Genomic DNA, 23,081 nt, shown 5'->3' on the forward strand with positions numbered 1-23,081 from the left:
AAATATTAAGGTCATTGGAAACTCCAATAAAGTGTTTCAGTAAATCATCAGCTCATTAGAGCAATGGAAATTAAAATGTATCCAATGTACTGATTTCAAACACATTATAAAACTGGGCAAGAAGTCAAGTGTGTTCTCTAGTCTCAGTGTAATGTTCTCTGTCAGGACCCACAGTTCAAGTGATTTTATCATGCCATATGCCAGTGACTGCTCCCAGCTTGCAGAGACTACTGGGAGATATTTTTCCTTCAGAGATGCATCCATTGTCACTTCTCAAACTAGCCTTTGAAATTAAGCAGAGACATACCCTTTTCTCCCTTAGCTACCCTGGTAAACGAGTGTATGAGGAGCACTGATCTCAAGAGTGTGTCTGATACCTGAAATTCCCAACTTGAAGGGAACAGACACCTTAGAGTCCAGCCATGTACTTGAAATTGTGTTCATAAAGGCAAGATTTGAAAACCAGAAATCCAGATCAGTTTAACTGTGAGGCTTGTGTGAAAATGTAAAAAGAAACAAAAGACCAAGCGAACATGTGTGTGCAGTGTTCAGGTCAGTACTCAAGAGTCCTTTCACCCTCCCCAGTTCCTGTGAGAGGACAGTAAGAGATTTGCAACAGTCCTGTGGGAGGTCACATACAAACTCAGATAGACTGAAGCATTTATACTTCTAGGACTTGCTTTCTTTTATAGCTCAGACCCAACAGTGGGGATCATTCATCATTCTGGTTCAAACCCCTCCCCCTTTTTCTCCCTCCTCCTGCCTCATATGCTTCTTGTTCATTAGGTCCAGTGGGAAAGGGTCTAGCAGTTCCTTCCATTAAGTCAGTACTTGATACCATCTGTTGTGGAGATGTGACTCTCTTTTGGACAGAGCTGGAGGGTTTCTCCTTGCTCAGACAGGTCACAGTGATTCCCATAACGAGCCAAGACTTACCAAGTTTTCAGCTCATTGTGAAGTAGAAGTGAGCTGGGAAATGTCCAAATCCCAGGATATAAGTGTTTCATGTTAGAACACCTACTCTGTACCCACACCAAATACCCTGCTCATCATGTGTTAAACTATCTCAAAAGTGTGAACAAATGACACAGCTCACTGCTTGATCTTATTTGAGACTAGAGTTGACGGCAACCACATGTGGAGGTGTCAGTATTGTGGAGAGTACCTCAGCCCAGTTCTCAGCTCATTTTGGAGAGGCTTCTGGGACAAAATGTAATAAGCTGACCCAAGAGGTCCCATCCCACAGCAGAAGGTCACCCCTTCAGAGCCCTGTGCTCCTGATCTGTCCTACGCACTTCTGCAAGCAGCATTTGGAAGGTCAGCATTCACCTTTGCTCTGCTGTCATCCATGCTAACATTACTAAGAAACTCTGAACTATGGCAAAGAATAGATTTGTTTTTCAGAACAAATGTAAGAATGGAACACCCAGTAGAAAACAAACCTGTGAAAATTTTAATTTCAAACACGTTTTCTCTTCAGCAACTATGAACATGAGGTGTTTGGTTTATTGTGACTTCAAGTGTCACTTTAAATCCCAAAAATCTGGAGCAAAAATTAAGTGAAAACAAATCAGTGAAAAAGTAATTCTGTTTTTATCTGAAATGTCAAAACAAGATGTCACTTTGAACACATCTAAAGTTAAAACAACCAATACAGAATATATTAAAAATGCCGTACAGGACAGCTAAAAATATTTACTTTTGGAAGAAGCCCCTGCAACTCCAATTCACATGTCCATAGCAAGTGCTGTGGTTTGAAAAAACAGTAAGCTGTTTCGTTAGCTGGTCCTTCCTCACCTTCTGTTTGAGTTAGTGTTTCAGTGTGCATGGAGGATTAGCAGATTGTTAATACAGCATCAGAAAACACACACCTAGACCCAAAATGTCATTTCAGGCAGCAACAGAAAAAAAATCAATAGACAATAGAAAATCCCACCAAATAATCATCGTAATGGGAGAGGAAGAGATCTCTGGAAGATCAAACCTTGTGAAAAATGCAACTGGGAACATTTTGACAAAAGTGTAGGTGCACAACTATTGATGTCATCAGAGTGAATGACACTTCAACTGTTGCAGCAGGACTGAAGCACTCCAGTTCCTGTCTTATTACACCTCTGCCATTTACAGTGAACCCATGAAAATGATTCAGATGCTACATGGTCATGCAACCACTTTGGTGCTAAAAAGGATAGGAGTGAGATTAAGAAAAAGGTCTTGGTGCATTTTGTTACATATTAAATCCCAACACTGAAATCTCAACAGATGGAGGCATTTAGAAGAAGAGAACAACTGAGGAAGAAAACTGTCAAGTAAATAGAATAAAATTATTGGGAAAAATATTATTACCGGTTACTCATTTTCCTAGTTATTATTAAGAAATTGAAATGTCACTATCTGAGCCAGGAGCTTACTATGAAAGTTTTAATCTCAAAGAAGATAAAAAAGAGGAATGTGGAAAGATTTTTTCTCCTTTAATTTTCTAACACCACAATATTTTTTTCATGCAAATAAAACATTTCTGTCACTGATGTCCACAAGAAACCACACAAGTGGTTGTGTTTGAATGTGCTTTAGCAGCACAGATCTGATACTACGACTTAGAACTGCTAAAAGAAAAAATGGCATGTGAAGACACATCAAAATGGGCATTAACTTACTTTATAAACAAATGTTTTATGCTATCCCTTTCTTTCATGCTTTCTGTTTTGTGTGCCTCTTTGTCACTGGATGTTTGAGCAGGTAAAACAGCCGGACCTCAACCTTCTTTGGAGTCATCACAAACCAAATTAATACAAGAAATAAATGTGCTCTAGCAACTTACAGGTGCATCCTAGCTCATTTCTCTCAAAGCCCAAAATATTTATAAATGTGAAAGTAAAGATGGAAGGCAGATTGACCCTGATAACCATATATCATTACTTCTAAGAGAGTTGTTGGGATATAGCCTCATGTATGCTTATCATACGTAACAGTTGCTATTTATGATAATACAAATAACAAGAGCAGCAGTGATGGAAAAATACTTCCCTGTTTATAGAGTATTACAAAGCTTTGCTGTGCCACCCTATTTCCAAGACTTTTCTTTTCTCACTCCAAATCCAGGTAAACTCCCGAGTCCCTGAATGTGTAGGTGGATTAGCTACAAAAAGGACTATGACCACACACCTGCTACTTTTGATCTGACAATCATCTTCATGAGTTTATTATTTACGTTCACTCCAACCATCTTAAAGGTAACCGAAACCACCCAGATGTAATTGCAAAATCCAAGGACAGAGAATTATATGCAGGTTGACTTCACAGGAAGAAAACAACTGATAAGAGACCAACATGACAGCTCACTTTAGTTAACCTTTAATGGGGATCCAGCAGCAGCATGTACTTGCTAAATATGTTGTTTCAAAAGCAAAAAATACACATAATCTCATCTTGTTTATGCAACAAGTTAAATTAGTGGAAAATGTTAATCTCTGGTCTAATATGACAATGTCTATGCTATAAAGCCATAGTGCAGAGAGTACCATTTGACAGCAGGTTTCAAGTAGGACTGCTTTGGTTTTGCCTTTACTTTACACTGTGAAACCAGTGTTTTAATGTCAATTTTGCAAAGGGTTTTTTAAATAATCATTTACACACACATGTATTTAAACACAAACAGGCCTCTTTAATCAGGTTTTTTCATATGCTTTTCTGTGTTTTGGAGCCAATCAGGAGAAAGCCCAGAGGAAGCTTTTCCCAGTTAACATCACCCATAACTGATCCTTTCTTGTTGTACTTCTCTCCAGTGGTATATAATCCTAATGCTAATTTCCCAGTTTATATTCACAGGAGAAACAGGACAGGGAAAAAAAAAAAAAAGCAAGCTCTGCAAACCCATTTAAATTTATTGACAAAGTCCTTCACACCTTCAGACCTATATTCTACTGCTTGTAGTCAAACAGTCAGTTTGAATCAACAGGATTTTCACATAAACAAAAACAGGGGGTGTAAAGCTTATTTTGGGAAGTGATGCAGTTCAAGACAGACCTAGAAATACAAAACAGGTTTGTGATAATCGCTCTGTGGAGACTTAGGTGGAATCTCTATCTCACTGCATCAGACCCTGTGGCCAGGAAGACCACCTGCGATAAAGTAAGAACTTGAAAGAAACACATGCACTGGAGAAGATGTGATATTGTGCTGGTTTTGGCTGGGGTAGAGTTAATTTTTTCCACAGTGGTAGGTATGGGGATATGTTTTGGACTTGTGCTCAATACAATAATATAGAGATGTTTCTGGTATTGCTGAGCAGGGCTTACACAGTGCCAAGGCCTTTTCTGTTCTTCATACTTCCATGCTGGCCAGGGGGTTGAGGGCATTTGGGAGGAGCTGGAAAAGGTGGTCCCAACTGACCAAAGGGATATTCCAGACCGTATGACATCATGCTCAGTACATAAAGTAGAGGGGAGAAGGAGGAAAGGGGGGACATTTAGAGTGATGGCATTTGTCTTCCCAAGTCACCACTGTGCGTGATGGGGCCCTTGAGGATGGCAGAACACCTGCCTAACCACGGGAAGCAGCAAATTAATTCCTTGTTTTGATTTGTTTGTGTGCACAGCTTTTGTTTTTCCTACTAAACTGTCTTTATCTCAACCCATGAGTTTTCTGGCTTTTACCCTTCTAATTCTCTCCCCAATCCCACTGGTGGGGGAGTGAGCAATCGGCTGCAAGGGGCTTGGCTGCTGACTGGGGTGAAACTGGAGCAGGTGTAAAAGGTACTAAAAGCTGCCAAGCTAATGGATTTATATGAAAGAAAACAAGGAGCAAGAGGGATTGGCACGGAGCCACTCCTCACAGCATGTGGGCAGGAAGGAAAAGGAACTGAAGACTGAGAAGCAGAGCTGAACTCAGTGCCTCAAAGGGAGAGTACAGAGTTCACAGACAACCAGAGGAAGAGCCCTCAAGCCTCCAAAGGTGATGGAAACACCCCATAAAAGCATATAGTCCAGCCTAATTCTCAGTGCCCTTTTGAACTATGCAGCTGCCTATTAAATAGTCATCTCTTAGGAACCATTCTCTTCTGACACCTACACCAAGCTGCTTAAAAAGGATGACAGGAACATTGTTGGAATCAACATTCACAGAACACAATTCCGACTTCTTTATAGAAAATTGGTTGGTTAGCTGGTCTAACAGAGGAAGGAGACACAGCGACTTGTGGGGTTGATCCCTGGGCTTTCAGACCCCACTTTCAAAAGTGTGAGAAGCAAGAGACAGACCCAGCACCATTAACTGACTAGGACAGTGGGAGGGCATCATGCAGCTCACTCAGTGTGACAACTCTGTGACAGGGAGACTTCTGGCTTCCTACCGTGGAAAGCCAGGGATTTATTTCTATCAGTGTTTCTTCTCCAAACAGTTCGTAAAAATCAGGTGGTGTCTGATTTTCAGCCTCTGTGGGGAGTGCAGGCTGCACCTCACCCCTGGCTGGCACAAGATCACCAGAATGACTGGCAGTCCCAAATCTCACAGCCTGATCACCAGTCTCATTCAGCAAAGCTAAGAGAGATAATAGTTGGCAAGGAAGCAGCTCACCCAGGGACAGGAGGCATTCATCTTTCCCATCCTTTGGACCAACACGAGCCTGCCTAAAGCCTTTTATCGGGTGAAATTTCATCTGTTGTAGAGCAGCTCTGGAAGAGATGAGTCACTGAGAAAGATAAGGTTCTCAATGAGGCCATAAATAACAAAAGCCAATCTAGACAACAGTGTCACCCTTACATTTTAGGTCACTGAACGTGAGCATAATGAAGTGCAGTGTGCAGCTAGTGAAGTTTTTCACACAACCTTGTGCTAGATTTGAGACTCAAAACCATTTTTCCTGTTTCTTTGCCTGGTGCCCTGCCAGCCAGAGCCCTTTGGAGTCCTGGGCTGAGCCCCAAATTAAATCTATTCACTCTCTTTCAGTAGGACAGATCTCTCCTACTGAAGCTTTATGCATTTGGGAGCCTATTCTTGTGCTGACAAGCCCGAAGTGGCCCAACCTCTGAAAAACAGAAACACTTTTGGGGCACAACTCCAGGGCCTGCAGCACTTCCCAGAGCAGCACACACCTCCTCCTTTTTATTTCTCTGAGGTAATAAGCTTGAATTCAAAGTACTCCTTGGGAGGTTCACCCAGGCATCTCTCTGCAGTGGTTTGAAGGACTCCTGACCAGTTAGCAATTGGTCCCAGCAGGAGCAGACCACCCATTTGTTCTTTCTGGTTCAGTCTAACCCTCAGTCAAGCCTCTCTGCCAAAGGGGCTCTACAGAGGGATCTAGACAGGCTGGATCAATGGGCCAAGGCTAACTGTATGAGGTTCAACAAGGCCAAGTACACCTTGGGTCACAACAACCCCATGCAGCGCTGCAGGTCAGGGGAAGTGACTGGAAAGATGCCCAGCAGAAAAGGGCCTGGGAGTGCTGGTCAACAGCAGCTGAATATGAGCCAGCAGTGTGCCTAGGTGGCCAAGAAAGCCAATGGCATCCTGGCCTGTGTCAGCAATAGCGTGGCCAGCAGGACCAGGGCCCTGATCGTCCCCCTGTACTCAGCACTGGTGAGGCCACACCTCGAGTGCAGGGTCCAGTTCTGGGGCCCTCATCACAAGAAAGACATTGAGGTGCTGGAGTGTGTCCAGAAAAGGGCAACAGAGGTGAAGAAGGGTCTGGAACACAAGTTTTATAATGAGCGGCTGAGGGAGGTGGGGTTGTTTAGCCTGGAGAAAAGGAGGGTTGGAAGAGACCTTATCACTCTCTACAGTTACCTGAAAGGAGGTTGTAGCCAGGTCTCTTCTCCCAGGTAACAAGTGACAGGATGAGAGGAAATGGCTTTAAGTTGTGCTGGGGATAGGGAGTTAGATTAGATATTAGGAAAAAGTGCTTCACTGAAAGAGTGGTCAGGCATTGGAATAGGCTGCCCAGGGAAGTGGCAGAATCATTATCCCTGGAAGCGTTCAACAGGCCTGCAGATGTGGCACTCAGGGACATGGTTTAGTGGCAGACTTTGCAGACTTTAGTGGCAGACTGGGTTAACAGTTGGACTCAATGATCTTAGAGGTCTTTATCAACTTTAATGATTCTATGAAAATTCAGAAACCCCCCTAAAACCAGCAAGTAACCATCCATCAGCCACTGCCAGCATTGCACTCCTTCAAGCAACCGAGCCAACATAACATACCTCTGAGGGGATGCAGGGTGACCCAAGGCTGCTTTTATCCTGGGGCTTGTTCGGCCTCTGCTTCTCTGGGGAGCTGTGCAATATGGGGGGGACCTGCTCAGTCACAGGCAAGTGACCTTATTGTTTAAAGCAACTCACTTTGCTGAGGGAATGCAGCTGCACTCAAACCTGGACTTTTCCTGTGCCTGCAAGGAATGGTGCAGAGGGCAATAAGAAATATGACTGGATTAGGCTGGTTGTGGATGGAAATGTCAGAGGCTAAGATTAAAACCGTGCTTGAAGGGAAAGAAAGGATAGGAAGCAGACATGGGATGTAAAAAGGAAGGGAGGAGAGGTTCATCATCTCAGTGACAGAGCCTTTGCCTGCTGGAGTGATGGTGCAGGGGGGGCTGCATGCCCAGCCCACTTCTAATGCTGCTCACAGTGTTTGCCTTTGGCTCACAGGCCCTTCTCAACTAAATGATTTGTCACTGCCCTGGCTCTCCCAGAAAAAACAGTATCTCACAAGAGCTAAGAACTAAATTATTCCATGTTTTTTCTCCATTTCAATCTGTTCACCCACAAAGCACATCTCGCTCTTTGCAGCTAGTGAAAGGTCTCGGCATAACATGTATACCAACACAGAGAGTCTTGTGTGATAGGGCAAGATGCCCATAATCCGGTGGAAGATAAAACAGAGCAGAAATACACATTCTTAAAGGGTGCTGGTGGTTTTAAATAAATTATGCAGTTGCTTTTTTTCCCCTAAAAGATTCCTTTAAAGTGCAGGGTACATTCCCCCATGCAGTTAACAAAAACTCTGCTACCAGCAATACTGTGGTGCCCTCAAGTGGATGCAAAACACTCAGAAACGTGCTACATTGCATCCGAGTGTGGTCCCTGCTCCCTGGTTTGCTACCCCAGGATACAAACACAGCACCTGCCCATCCCAAGAGCCCTTTGCAATGCCAGAGGAATAAATGCACTTTGACATTAAGATTGCCAGACCAAAAGTTTCTCATTTAAGAGAAATTTATTTTTTTAAGAAATTGATTTGGGGGGGAAAAAATGCAGCTTGGTTGCAGCACTACTTTCCTGATATTTCCAAGGGGTAAGCAGAAAATAGAAATAGTTTTGGGTCTGACCACAGACCAAATGCCAGATGCAGTATTGTTGGCCTTCCTCTGAGAATCGGCAGCTGATGTTGAATTGCCTGACACCAGCTCTCACTGATGCCATCCAGTCACCACTGCCAGCAGATGTGAAATACCCCATTTTGCCACCTGATGCTTCATTGGTGGCAAACTACCCACCTGAAGTTCTGCTGGAGCCAACTGTTTCCTTCCCAGAAGAGTCAAGGGACAGGCACAAGCTCAGGAGAGGCATTTTGGGTGAGAAGACCATACTCTGGGATAGAAGTGAGTTCAGGTGTATGGATGTGAGCCACACAACTGGAACAGGGAAGAGGCCCTTGTGTATCTACCAGAGCAGACACAACCACTGATGCAGAGGGAAGGATGCTCCTCTGGGAGGTCTGTGTCACATGAGGGTGAAGGTGCAGTCTGGGCGCTGCCCAAAGCAAATCTGTGAAACCATCATGAGTCCTGAGCCAAGTGTGCTGCTAGTCATCAAAAGACACAGCAACATCTAACTGGAAACAGATGCCAATTACTGCTCTTCACAGTATTGTCATTGTCACAGCAAAAGATGAACAGAAAGCAGCAACATAGATATTACCACAGTCAGCAGTGAACTGGACATACAGATTAACAGCATACTCGAAAAAACACAGGTCCCATATATGGCTTCCTCCTCCCCATGTTTCCATGTACTGTGCTTTTTGTCATATCAGAAAGATGTAGGGGCATGACAGGCTCCAGCAGACACCCTGAAAGAAGACAGGGAAGATTTTGAGAGGCTGGAGTGGAAGTAAAAACATTTTGACACCCACCTCACATAATTTAAAAAAATCCCTAATTTTTGAGACTACACAACAAGCCTGGTTGAGCTTACTGCTCAGAGGTCACAGGGCATGTCATGCTACTGCTAAAGAGAACTTGAATCGTGGTTGGTGACGTAAAACTTAACAGCTGTGCTTCGGTAACTGACCTAAGCTAAACACACCATGGGTAAAGGTTCACTCAGAACAGCAATGCAGGTGCTGATCCACAGTCACACACACATGCTCAGCTCACTGCCTGTCTTCGCCCTTTCCGCAGAGCTACTCCCCAGCAGTCTCAGCCTGTCCTGGTGCCCAGGGCTCTTCCTGCCCAGAACAAGGCTTGGCATTTGTCCTTGCTGAATTTATGGGGTTCTTGTTGATCCACTCCTCCAGCCTGCCCAGGAAAAGCAGCTTTCATCTCAATTGTTAATCACCTGCAAATTTGATGACGACGGCATTGCATTGCCTCCTGCAGGCCATTGATGATGCTCAAATAGGACACACCCCAGCAACAAGTAGAGAACTGCAGGGGTCTATAAAATACAGCTGCCCTCTAACCAATCATCCAACCAGTGTTTCAGCCCTCTTCTAGCTGTCCATTCACCCATTCACCCAGTCCCTAATATCCTGTCTTGGATACAAGAGTCTTACGGGAGGCAGTGTTGGAAGCCTTGCTAAAGTAAGGGAAATATCATCCCTTGCTCACCCCTCATCCCCAGATCCAGTCATTTCATCACAGAAGGCAATCAGATTAGGCAAGCATGACTTAATCTTCTGAGCAGCTGTGGAAAGAAGTGGCAATACAAGACTGAAGCTACAGCAACCATATTGATTAGAAAGAGCATTCCTAGGTGTATAGAGAAATCATGGTCAACCAGTGTCAAACAGAAGCAGCTGTCCAGAAGAGCAGGAAGGAATACAAACCTCCTTAAAACAGCAGGTTTGCTGAAAGTCTATAGTCACAGCAAATTTTAGACCCACTACTGACAGACCAGTGCTGTCTGAGTGGACAAAAAGCATTTGCCATTAACAGCCTCAAGAAACACACCTTTCAGACATTGCCCAAAAGCTCTGTGTGCTTGAAGTCAACATACGTAATCTACAAAGCAAATGCCAACCTGGGAGAGAGTTGGTGAATACAGAAATTTTTCCCAGCGGATCCATCAGAACTGAGCTAAAATATAGTCCGGAGCCAGTGGTGTGTCAGTATTGTACAACTCAGACAACAATTACAAGACCTGGAAATCAAAGCCCTACCAAAAAAAGTAGAGCTATGAATACAAAAGATTGTTCATAATCTCTTACCGACATATGAGGAAATTCTCAGTACAGGTAGAAACCTGCTTAAAGGCATCTAGACTCTGACTAATATTTTTTTTTAGAGAGAGAGATTCAAGAAGGTTAAAAAACATTTCATATTAGCTTGAAATTAATAGGTGGACTGAGGACACTCAACACCTACCAGTTCTATGCCAAAAATACAGGCCCAGACAGAGAACAGAAGGGACTGCTGACGTTACCATACCCGCTCTTATGCCAAAGGCAGTATCAGTTTGACATTGACTGGACAGTGACATATTCCTCTGAAACATCATCACTGGTAACATCTCAGGACAGCACCGACAACAGCATGAAAAGAAACCCATCCCACACATCAGCACTGTTCTGACCATGACGTTGCAAAGAAAGCTGAAGAAAGCAAAGCTGCATTCTGGCTGCCTCTGGTACAGATCTGATTTAAATACAGTCACAATTCACATTAAAAGCTGGCCGTCATTAATACAAGGGCAACCGGAAGCAGCAGTTACAGCAGAAATGCAATATTAAGCAATTAAAGGCAATGTTATGATCAGGGCAAGTAGTTGAGCTTGGAGTGTAGAAGATGCAGCAGAACATCCTTCTGCTGAGTAAGTCTCTTCTAGTCCTTAGTGCTCAACAAGCACCAGTCTCGGCCTGACTTGAAATGAACTTCCCAGGGCAGATCTGTGGCCGCACCATACCAGCAGCATGAGGACGGTACTGGTTTATGGCCTTGTCTCAGACCAAGCTCCTCAGGTTTGTGATTCCTTTCTGACCATTTTGATCAGCAGGTGACATCCACCTCCGCCACCCTGGGCAGCAGCACTGCCTACAGGGAAGGGTTGCTGTTCAGAGACACAGGGGCTAAAACAGAGACTACATATCGCCACCCTTTGGGACGTTGGCAGCTTCAAAAAAAGAGACAAGCATTCAAGACACAACCTAGGGAGGGACATTTCTCTTTACCAAGTAGCTCCTAAATCTTTAAGACCAAAAGCCAGTTGGTTTCATTTTGTTAAGCAAAGAGGATCTAAGGATTGCAAGAGTCTCTTTTAGAAATAATAAGTGATCACAGAGTCAAATAAAGTGGCAGGACAAAAACCCAAATGCAGATCTAGGAATACAGCTTTTGATTTTTAAAAACTGAAAAAGCATAAATTTCAGACACAAAATTTGACAACTTTATTTAAAAAAAAAGGGTAAAAACTTTTCAAAAAATTTTTTTTAATCCAAAAGGTAAGGCAAGATTACAGACTCATGGAATATGCAGAGTTCAAAGTGACCCACAAGGATTATCAAGTCCAACTCCTAGCCCTGCACAGGACTATCCCCAAGAGTCACACCATGTGCCTGACTGTATCATCCAAACACTTCTTGAACTCTGTCAGACTTGGTGCTGTGACTACTTTCCTGGGGAGCCTGTTCCCGTACCCGATCACCTTCTGGGTGAAGAACCTTTTTCTAATATCCAATCTAAACCTCCCCTGATACAACTTCAGGCCATTTCCTCAGGTCCTGTCACTGGTCACCACAGAGAAGAGATCAGAGCCTGTCCCTTCTCTTTACCTCACAAGGAAGTTGTAACTGCAATGAGGTCTCCCCTCAGTGTCCTCTTCTCCAGACTGAACAGATCAAGAGACCTCAGCCACTCCTCATACAACTTCCCCTTCAGGCTCTTCACCATCTTCGTTGCCCTCCTTTGGATGCTCTCCAAGAGCTTAATATCTTTCTTACATTGCGGTGCCCAAACTGCACACAATATTCAAGGTGAGGCTGCACCAGTGCAGAGCAGAGCGGGACAATCCCCTCCCTCGCTCGGCTGGTGATGCTTTGCCTGATGCCCCCCAGGACACAGTTGGCCCTCCTGGCTGCCAGGGCACTGCTGACTAATATTCAACTTGCCATAGACCAAGACCCACAAGTCCCTTTCCATGGCAGTGCTTTCCACCATCTTGTTTTGATAACCTTTGCAAGGTCAAACAGGATATTCTCATACCTAAAAGGCAACAAGGAAAAATGAGGCAATATACAGATAACTAAATTTACATATAACCCCAAAATCAGCCAATTCTCTGCATCAGTTTTCAGTGAGAACCATCAAGTCTTCATGGAGCAAAGGTAGAATGGCCACTGAAATGAAGCACGGTGTTGCACAGCTCCATTTTTTAACTGGAAGGGCAACTGTGTTTGCACCCAAGGGAAGATGCTGATCACCAGCTCGGAAGTATCACTGCACAACTGCCCCAGGCCTCTCTTTCCTTAGCATCCAGTACTGGCCAGAGACAAGGTATCAGGCAATAGGGACCTTAATTCTGGCCCCAATAAGCTGCTCTTCAGTAACTTTGAAAGGATTGGCATATAAGGTTAGGTGGACTCATTTTACAGTGCATGTAACATCTTTGAAGATCACCGAGACTAATAAAAATGATTTATGCCAGACTAACTAGCCTGATCTCAAATGTATGTCGAAATTTAAAAGCACATAATGGTAATAATGTAGAAAGTTACCCAAAATACAGCTTGGGTTTATTAAATGGTAAATCAGACCCTACTAAAGAGTCTTTCCTCATGACAGTCAGCAGATCAGGAGGCATTGGATATCTCTTCATATGCATCTTCTGGCAAAACAACTTCTTACTGGTTACAATGGGGAAAAAGTGAACCATTAAGACAGACAACAATATACAGTGCTAACGTTCTTGCTAGTCATGTGAATTTGGATGTTATCATGCTGGTCAGAAAGAAATCAGAAGCCTGAGGAGTTCAGTGCAAAGCAAGACCAGATCCAGTAGGCTGAAAAGAGGCTCATGGGGCTCCTTCAAGCTTAAGGATCGCAGACAATATTTTCATTAATGACAAAACCAGTATTCTAAATAAATTTATCATTCTCTCTACCTTTATCATCCTCAATTTAGGATCAGTAATTCAGGTCTAGGTGGTGATCTTCATGGGTAGAGGTAAAAATAGGTTGCAGTAAACTCAATCACACAAAGATCAGGTCAAGCATCTAGAAACAAAAGCAAAGCATTTCACCTATGTGCTGTGAGCTTAGCAGCTGGAAGCAAAAAAGGGAGGGTGGAAGAGGAGTTATTCATTAGTAATTTTTTTTTATTAGTTATGAATCATAACTAATGAGACAACAATTATGCTTGAGACAATAAAAAAGATGCACCCTAGGGATTGTACTCAGATAAATATTTCCTAAAAAGATAAAGTAGTGTTAATATTTCCCTCTAAAAAGGTACCTGGTGAGACTTCTGAAATAATTCAATTTTCAATTCATCTTCTTTGAACGTGTTCAATCAGGATGTGCAAAAGGGAAAAGACAGGTTAGTAGCTGGGTCAGAAAAATGCTCTACAGAAAAGGCTGACTCACTTAGCCAAGAAGGAAGGCTGGGGAAAAGCTGGAGAACGGACAGGCACCCTCCCAGAGGCTCATAACAGCTAAGCAGACAGACAAGTGGGGATGCAGCACCTCCCTGTTTCTGGTTAGGCTTTTTTGCTTTGTTCTGTGCTCAGGTTTTTTAGGGGTTTTTTTTGATTGGATCCATTCATACCAGGAACTAGAACATAGTTTTGCTTTAGAAGAAAGTGAATGCTTCATCTAGTCCTGCATTCATTACCATCATCTTTCTTTTATGCTTTGCCTGTCTTAGGGAAATTCTTCATTATTAGGCTGTGATGTCCTAAGAGATGCTTAGGATGAAAATCAGTGAACTTCTGTGATACCTTATCTTAATATAAACTTCAAGTTATTATTATAATAACAAAATTAAGAGAGGTATATTTCAGTAAATAAAATAAGCAAGCCTGCACTTGTAGTGACTCCTGTTTACCGTAAGGAGGTAAGATGAATAAGCTTTTATGGAAAATGTGCTTGGACGCACCAACTTTGGATGCACAACTCATGCATTAGTAATGTTTATGGACTGACTCATTACAAGCCAGTCTTTATGCACATCCCTTCTGGGAACATACAGGTTTGCAAACAATCAAAAACAGGATGTCCGATATACAGGAAAGTTTATTTTTTCACTAGTATTCCATGAACTAGAACCTCTCTGAATTCAAACACATCCTTGACCAGTGTTTGAAGGGACAAGATTTAACGCCCCAATATAATGACAGGCCACAAAGTGAACAGCAAATGCTCTGGGCTCCTTATTTTTCAGCAGGCTTACTCCAGATCCTGAAAGGACCTAAACTCCAGGACATAGAGGCCTTATGTTTGGAATTATGGCAAGAGTCTACCCAAATGATACCAGGCACCACTCTAAAGTGAAACCCAGAAGAATTTGAAAGAAACACCGTGAACTCCTTGAATTGGGATTTCCCCATGAAAGCACCACTGGAAAGCATCCAGCTATTGCCCTGAAACAGGGTGTAAGGACATGCATATAGCAAAGTGTGAGGCAAGGTGGTGTGGGAAGACTGAGCACACAGGGAACTGTACAAAGGAAGGGCTAGTTAAACAAGTTTTGCAGGACTGGTTGTAGACCCACCCATGTACCAAAAAACCCACCAGAGTGCCAAAGTGGCTATTGAAACATCACGACCTGCATCGACCTAAGCTGCCGGCAGGAATTGCTGCCAGCATTATCAGCAGGCAGCGTGTGAAGTGTGACTTAGTGCCAACTAGGTCAGTACGGGCTACAAGTAGAGAAAGCCATAGGGTGTACACAGAACCTATAAGTGCATCTGCAGGACAAAACCTGAAGACAAAATCTCTGACAAGCAGACCTGAGCCCTGTTCCTACTACAAAGTACTGTAGTTGACCATCCTGCTACTTGTTTTCCTGTAGCTTTGCTCCAAGCTGACAGCCAGACAAAAGCCTTTGCCATGATCCTAGCTTCCAGGTGCCCGTCTGAGGTATGGCATGCAATCTCAGCAAGGAAGTTACAGCAAAGTTACAAAACCTGCATGACTACTTGAGGCAGTGGCTCAGGAAGAAGGGGAGTGGGAAGCAAGATAATGCTGTACAGATATGGCCGTTGCCAGTGCACAAGATGCCTGCTAAAACATGACTGCTTTTCAGTTGACACTGATGTATCTATTCAAATACATTTGAATGCTGCTTGCGAAAATTGTCATGTTGACAGGCACGGAGATTGAAATCAAGTATCTGGTATCCAAAGAAACCCAACCATAGCGCTCCAATTAAGGAATCTGTTGTCACAGTGGGTCAGAGCACAAGGCGGTGTGGTCTGATATCCTTTTCCAACATGAATCCTTTCAGGAAGGTAAGCAATTCCATTTCTGGCAAAACATCCCAGGTGCTTGAGATCAGAGGTTTAGGAGGAATTCCCAAGCCAGAGATTACATCTCACCACTTGCATCCAGTGCCAAGGATCATCCTAACCTCCCTGAATGTATTCAATCTCTTTTTGAACACGTTGATACTTTTGGCTTCCTCAATATCCCCCACTAGTCTAATTCCAGATGCACTTACATTTTGCATACTGAACTCTGGTATCTTCCTTTCATCCATTTCTAAAAGTCTGACTGATCATTTCATCAGGTCCTATCCCTACGCAATGCTGATTCCTCCTATCCTATCCTATACCACCTCGGCCAGAGTAACATTTTCCTAAGGAAGTCATACAGCCTTTAGTCTTGTATGGAAGTAATTTCCATCTCTTTGGACCCTTTCACTGTTTCTCTCTATATTCTCTAGCTTTATTAGATCCTTTTCAGGGAGTGCAGACAGCATTCAAACCAAATGCATTTATGTAGCAGTACACCAATAATTTGTTGTGTTCTCTTCCTTTCCCATTAATTAATAGCCTAATTAGGTCCTTCGGTACAAGGGTTTGGCAGACATTTTCAGGGAACTATGCATAATGCAGAAGAACCTTCCCCAAATACCACTCCAAAGCCCCTTGTGTTAGATGTATATTAAGATACATTCCTCCCATGTGAATTTCTTCATGTTCTGGCAACATAGGCTTTACTTACTATGGAAGGCATATTTAGTAGTCTAATTTACAAGCTCCAACATGCTTGAAGACCAGTATCACATTTACTACCTTCCATTTCTGGGTTCCTAAGGCTAATTTAAAAATCCCACAGGACCTCTAGAACATCTATTGGAAACTCCTTTAGACTTCTGCAGTCAATACCACCTGGGCCCAGAGAGCTTTATCAACTGTCCTAAAAAGCTGCACATCAATTTCAAATTGTTCCTTGGACTTACCTTTAACAGAGCATGGCTCTTACACAAAAATTTCTGAGTTCCTCAGCTCTGAACGTTGATGCAGGCGACTTGGTTTTTCTGTCAATCTTCTCTTCCCAGAGAAGAAGCTAGAGCAGCAACAGAAGCATCCTCTAACTCAAGGCAAAATACATGACAAAAGCCAGGATTTCTCTGGATATTCATCTGATCTCCCTAAAACCAATTCTTTGTTCACATTTGCATTGCCCCCCCCACACCAGTTAGGAAATGTCTTTACATTTGCATTGCTGGACCTCTGCTAAGTCCCAAGATTAGACTAAAAGATTCAGGCAACCACTCACCTTTGAGTCAGGTACCCAAGTCCTGCTGAAGAGGTAAGACTCCTGCTTGTCTCATTACTGAGGTCCCTTACTGAAATTTTGGTCAGTGCTTCCTAGTGGATGGCTCAGGATTCCCTCCATCGCACAGCAGCTGCTGCAGTGCCCAGTGTTCCTCAGCCACCATGGAGGAGACTTCACTGCCTTCTGCTGCACAGAACTGCGTGTCTGCATATCATGCCCATTGCATGAACATCCAAACACCATGTGGATGACAAATTTTATGCCTGTTAAGAATATTTCGAAGTACGATGCCTCTCTGCAATAGCAGCATCAAGAGCTTTATCCCCCGCCAAGTCACTGAACACAAGCAGCGCTGTACGGGTTCATGGCACTGAACAGCTTTCTGCCAAACTCTGAACAGATGAGACAAGAAATGTAAAGAGATAAGACTCACAGAAATATTTTAGCCATGATTTGGCAGAGCTAGGTTCAGTTAGACTTGATCTTAAAGGTCCTAAATGATTCTATCCAAGATTAAAAAGGAAGCAAGAATCAACCTAACTCCTTAAATATAGTTACTTCATTGTATTTTTAATTGGTTTTCAACAGCTATATAAGATAGAGAAAAAACCTGAGACATAGATAGAGCATGTAACAATCAGCTATTCAAAGCTTACCTGCACTTATAACATAATTTGCATATTAAGTGGGTATAGAGACAAGGCAGAGATCCTTACAATACTGTAAGAGTTAAGACTAATGGACTGAGACTGTGTAATAACTGACCTATTCCTTGTGTTTATTCAGGGTTCAGAATAGTAGTACCACTATTCCACATTAAATTAGTCATATCTTTCATTGCAAAAGCTGCCTGGATTTTAGCAACTCATCTGATTAGAGCCAGCATGTTGGAATTGCATCACGTTTAGCTGTGGATATTCTACTTGCCAAGGGGAGGAATTGAGGTGAGAAGTCAGATTTTTATCTCAGGTTTCATTTCAGCAACTCCCATGAAAGTGTATGGGTAGGCTGTACAAAGACTCCTTCTGTGCCCATACAGGTGTACACCTCTATCTCCTATGAGTAAATCATACTGCATTGCCTGCTCCATTCTTTATGGCCTTTATCTTGCAAGATTTCTCTCTTAATTACTTTATGTGAAGCAGCAAGCAAACAAGGGCACACTATACCAGCTCCCTGACAAAGCTTCATGTTCTTGGCAGGTGGGCACAGATAACCAAACTGGGAGGAGATACACGCATCCAGCAAGAAGAGAAAATACTTCTCTATTAGCTGAAACAGGATGTGTCTTAACCATAAGAGTGTCAAAGAGAGAAATATGATAAAGTAGTATTTGTTTTAGCCTTGCTGCTCAGAACTCACACAAAACTGAGGGACCAGCAAGGCAATAAGAACATAGACAACCAGAAGGGAGAAGCAAGCAGTTTTTAGTACTTAGTTGCCATAACTGGCATCTGCCAGGATTGGCCAGTGACCCTTGCTGAGGAGTTCAGGAGTAAGTTAGACTTCTAGGGGTGTACTAGAACTCAAGTTTACTTCAACTTGATACTTATCACCATTCCCAGAATCAGCTAACTGTTTAGCATGAAACCAACATCAGGGGCTTAAAGAAAGAACAGAAACACACAGGAGTGACTAAAGCAGAGCAACAATTTGACCACTTTCCCTCAGACTAACTCATACACTGCTCTGCACTTTCGATTGTTTGGGATTTAACCATTTCCTAGCCACATGTTCAGCAGTAGGACCTTAGAGTTCCTTCCCCAAGGCTAGATAAGCAGGAGTCTTGACTCCTCCAGCACCATGAGGATAGATTTGTGCATAGATTTGTCTTGCTCCTTGGTCATGTGTCCTGGGAGAGGCAGCAAGCAAGCAGCCTCCTTTTCTTATATTTGTCAAGGACTCAATTCTAGGTGTTGCCACACCAAGACAGACTACAAGAGCAGAGCCTTCAAAACTTGAACTCCATTTAGTGTTTGAATTCCAACTAATCATACAGCTGGTCAGGCTGAATCATAGAATCATGGAATCATAAAATGTCCTGTGTTGGAAGGGACCAACAAGGATCAAAATCCAACTCCTGGCCCTGCACAGACCACTCCAAGAATCACCATGTGCCTGAGAACTTTGCCCAGATGCAACCTGAACTCAGGCTCGGTGCCATGATTGCTTCCCTGGGGAGCCTGTTCCAGCGCTCAACCACCCTCTGGGTGAAGAACCTTATCCTAATATCCAACCTAAACCTCCCCTGACCCAGCTTGAGGCTATGTCCTCAGGTCCTGTCACTGGTCACGAGAGAGAAGGGATCAGTGCCTTCCCCTCCAGCCTCCTCTTCCCTTCATGAGGAAGCTAGAGACTGAGTTATGCTATACCCACCCATAAATAAAAAAGCAAGTCACCCTTCTGCAGTTAGGTTTTTTTAGTGTCAGCTGAATTTACTTTTCTACTCTTCATGTAGCTGTGGTAACTCAATATTAGCTGATACAGTATTTTAGAGAGAGAGATATATACTCTAGTTTAGTCAGCCATCTTCCCTCCCATTTTATACACACAAAATGTCCTGAAACATGGCCTTGAGGGTGACAGTAATACACAATGGGCATTTTGTAACCTTGAGAAAGCTTCAGATAGCTACCTGTTACTTGACATTTAAGATGGTAGTTCTGGTATTTTCTGTTCTTTAAAGCTAATCACACATAGCTATTCTGTACACTTTTCAGATCCAGGAGAATCTGAGAAGGGAGATGGACATTTGTAAAGCAGAAAAAAACCCTGGAATAGATTGAAGACTGGTAAGTGGCAGCTGCCAACGTAGACAGACATCTTGTAGCATATCACTGATGTGGGGAAGAACTATAAATCAATTACTCATTTGCAATGGAAGAAACTTATTTAAAAGGGATGACTGATAACAACCCACTGCCTCTCATCAGCCCGAGGCCTCTTTCATAAGCTCCTTCTCACACCAGTTATATTTCCTGTGGGTTCTTTAGCAGTCATGCAATAAAAGAAAGGTTTGATAAACCATACAGTACAACAGAAAAATAAGGCATGCAGCACTGCTTCTCAATATTCAACACAAACTAGAGAAGCAAAACCGGCAAAAGATAACAATTACAACATTAGAATAATTATGCAGAAATTTTTCAAGATCTGTAATCTAGACAAGTAGTTGGGAAACATTTCAATAACAACTACTTGAAAAGATGTTTCTGTAAAGATTTTCTTCACAAGGTTTTCCCTGAAGAGACTGATACTCTCCTCCCTCTCCTGAGAATGCCAGAAATTGTGTTTCAGTTCCCATACCGTAAGTAGTCTCCCAAACAGTTTAGAATATGAAATGTGTAGAACAATAACATTTTTCCTCATTAGTTGTAAGCTTGAGAACTTATATAAATACTAAACAGACAACTGGAGTACCACTAGCATTTGTATTCATTATGTATTAAAGTCTGGGATAAAAAAAAAATTCAGAAAGAACAAGACCATTAAAGGGAAAAATTCTTTTTCCTTAGAAATATGGGATAATTACCTTCTACCCCAACAGATGACTACTTGAGATTCCACACTCTGTTTCATATAATGACAATGAGATCAACAACAAAGTTAAGTTTATCATTCCAAGTTTGCCCTTACAAGGGAGATGTGCTGTTCCTGCCTGTGCTCCAACGCTGGGGTGACCACACATTCTCTGTGTCCCCTGCTTCAGCCCTCCTCCCAGACCAGCCTGCTACCAGGAATAATTCCCACCCCTTATCATATTCTCTGTGTAAAGTGGAAAATCTCTCTTAACCTGAAACAAGGGAGGGCAGGTGCTGAACAGACACAGGAACAAAGAATAAAGCTCTTTTACAAGCATTTGCTCCATCATAGGAGGATAGGCCTAACTGGCCTATAAAGGTGAGGGCACAGAGTTTTGAAACACAGACGTTAAGCTGAGGTCTGATAAAATTACAGATATACAATTCTTCATTAAAGACTTTTTTAAAAGCTACTTCTTCAAATAGTTGTGCTGTTTTTAATATGAAATAATTAAGAACAAAGTTTCCCTTCTATCAAGCAGTGCTTTTATTATATTAGCAAGCTCTGAAAACCTCATTTGAAAAGCAAAGCTACTAAAGTTTGGGGGAAAAAATACAATTCTTATGAGTTCCATGTTGTGCTCTCTCTCATGTTCTTCTCTTTCATTCTTCAGTTCTTACAGGCCATAAAATCATCCAACAGTGTTAAATCAGTGGCAGGAAAGATAGCAAGAACACACTGAAATAAAGTCTTTCCTCCAGTATTGCTGTCCAGGTAGTGAATTGTAAATATCTCTGTTCTTTGCTCCAGATCTATAAATTTCTTTAACTCCAGACCTAGACATTGTGATAGGGCTCTGAGTGATACTAATAAACTATTACTGCTCAGTATGCAAGCATGGAAAATGGTTATGCTGTGAGCTGAAGAATCATGCAAAGCACAGCTGCCATTCTGTATCGGGACTACTGCAGAAAGAGCTGCATTCCAGTATAAAAAGTAATGCATTTCATTTAACAGATGTTGACAACAGTGATTCTCCATAAACACTAATGGCAAGCAGAAGAGAGCACACAGCAAAATATGCCTATTCCTATAAGATAATCTTACCTAGACAAAGAGAACAAAGTTCTCAGCCCTGCTAATACACATGGCAATGGCTGTAGCAGTTCCCCTTTTATAGGGTCAACCCAAAAGTTCTCAAGAACAATACCCATATCCTTAGAATATCAAACTACCACTCAGTATTTTACAGTGCTCAAAGTAGATTATTAGAATTCTCTGAACTCCAGCCATATCTTCCCAAGGGAGCAAGATGTGTTGGCTAAAGTAAAATTCCGGCAGCAAGAATGGATTCTCTCCCAGCCCCAGACAACTGACCTGCCAGGCAGCCTATGGATGGTGGAACTACTATGAACATCCACCTCCACCACAGAGTCAGAAAGAATCTCCAGGTACTTGACTTGCACTCCAGTGTTTGAGACAACATGGCAACTGTCATGAAACTGAAGTTATTGTTCCAATTTAAAATTATTGGTCATTATTTTAACATCTTTCAATTATCTAAATAAATCTAAAATTCATACATTTTCATCAGCTGTAAACGAGTTAAAACAAACCTCAAAGAATCCAATAAGAATCACAGTAAAAAACAGTTCTGCTACATTCAGTGCAATTTAGAGTGTGGTTAGTATTAAAGCTTTTAAAAATCCAAATTAGTGATTTCTGACCATCATGAATCTTGAAGGGTTTTCTATTATTTTGGAATTGGAAAAGCATAGTAGATTTATAGTAGCATTTTTAATAGAACAAAAGCCATTTTATTCATATAAATTCATAACAGCACTGATGCTTCCATCATACCACTTAACCACAGGAACAGCTCAAAAACTGGGTGACATTTATATCTATCATTAATGCCTCTCTCAGTATTATAACTGATGGCTTATACAGAGTGCTTATTCCCTTAGTTATAGTCAAAACTGGACACAAGGTATTTCCTGGCAAAGGACAGAAAAGCATAACACTCTGTTTATGCCATAGGAGATCTCAAGAGATATTTACATGGTTTTTGTGTACATCAATTGGTATTTTTGGAATTTTTTTAATTTTAGCTTCAGAGGGATAAGAGAACTCAGATTCTTATACAAGTTTTTGTACTCCAGACACTGTAGTGCTTTGTAAGTAACAGACTATAATCACCAAGTAGCCATTGTCTTTGTTCAACCCAAGTAGTATTCAAGGAGTGAAAGAGTCCATGGTGAAAATCATTCAATTAAATTCTTTTTAATGACCTGCAAGCATTATCAAAAGAACACAAGGAACATATAAAAATGCAAACTTCATGCTGAGTGTCCTTTAAAAGCCAGCAGCACAAAATACTTATCAAACAGACCAAACGTGTTGCATCCTGAACTGTAGTACATCATTTTGTCGTCCGTGTTTTTTGGCTGCCAAGTTCCGCAAATGCTGATACATCAAGACTTTTACCACTGTTGCACTGTTCATATAAAGTCTGAAAGTCAACAAACACACAAATTATTCAGGTGAACGCAGTTGCATTGCACATGGATTTAAACCACATAACAAACATTGCCACTTGATATGAATCACATACTAAGGTATTCCACAC

At 42.2% G+C, this 23,081-nt stretch overlaps 1 protein-coding gene across 1 annotated transcript in view; it reads right to left on the reverse strand.

The window, feature by feature from the left end:
• Positions 1–20,996: 20,996 nt before the first annotated feature.
• The window catches only part of TTK (TTK protein kinase), a 42,635-nt gene continuing 40,550 nt past the window's right edge, over positions 20,997–23,081 (reverse strand). The window contains exon 24 of the mRNA XM_029962859.1: positions 20,997–22,964. Coding sequence (XP_029818719.1) covers positions 22,875–22,964 — 90 coding nt within the window. The 3' untranslated portion in view covers positions 20,997–22,874. The remainder of the gene's footprint in view (positions 22,965–23,081) is intronic.

Source organism: Manacus vitellinus, unplaced genomic scaffold (genome assembly GCF_001715985.3).
Source record: "Manacus vitellinus isolate BGI_N305 unplaced genomic scaffold, ASM171598v3 scaffold_4_pilon, whole genome shotgun sequence".
NCBI lineage: Eukaryota > Metazoa > Chordata > Aves > Passeriformes > Pipridae > Manacus > Manacus vitellinus.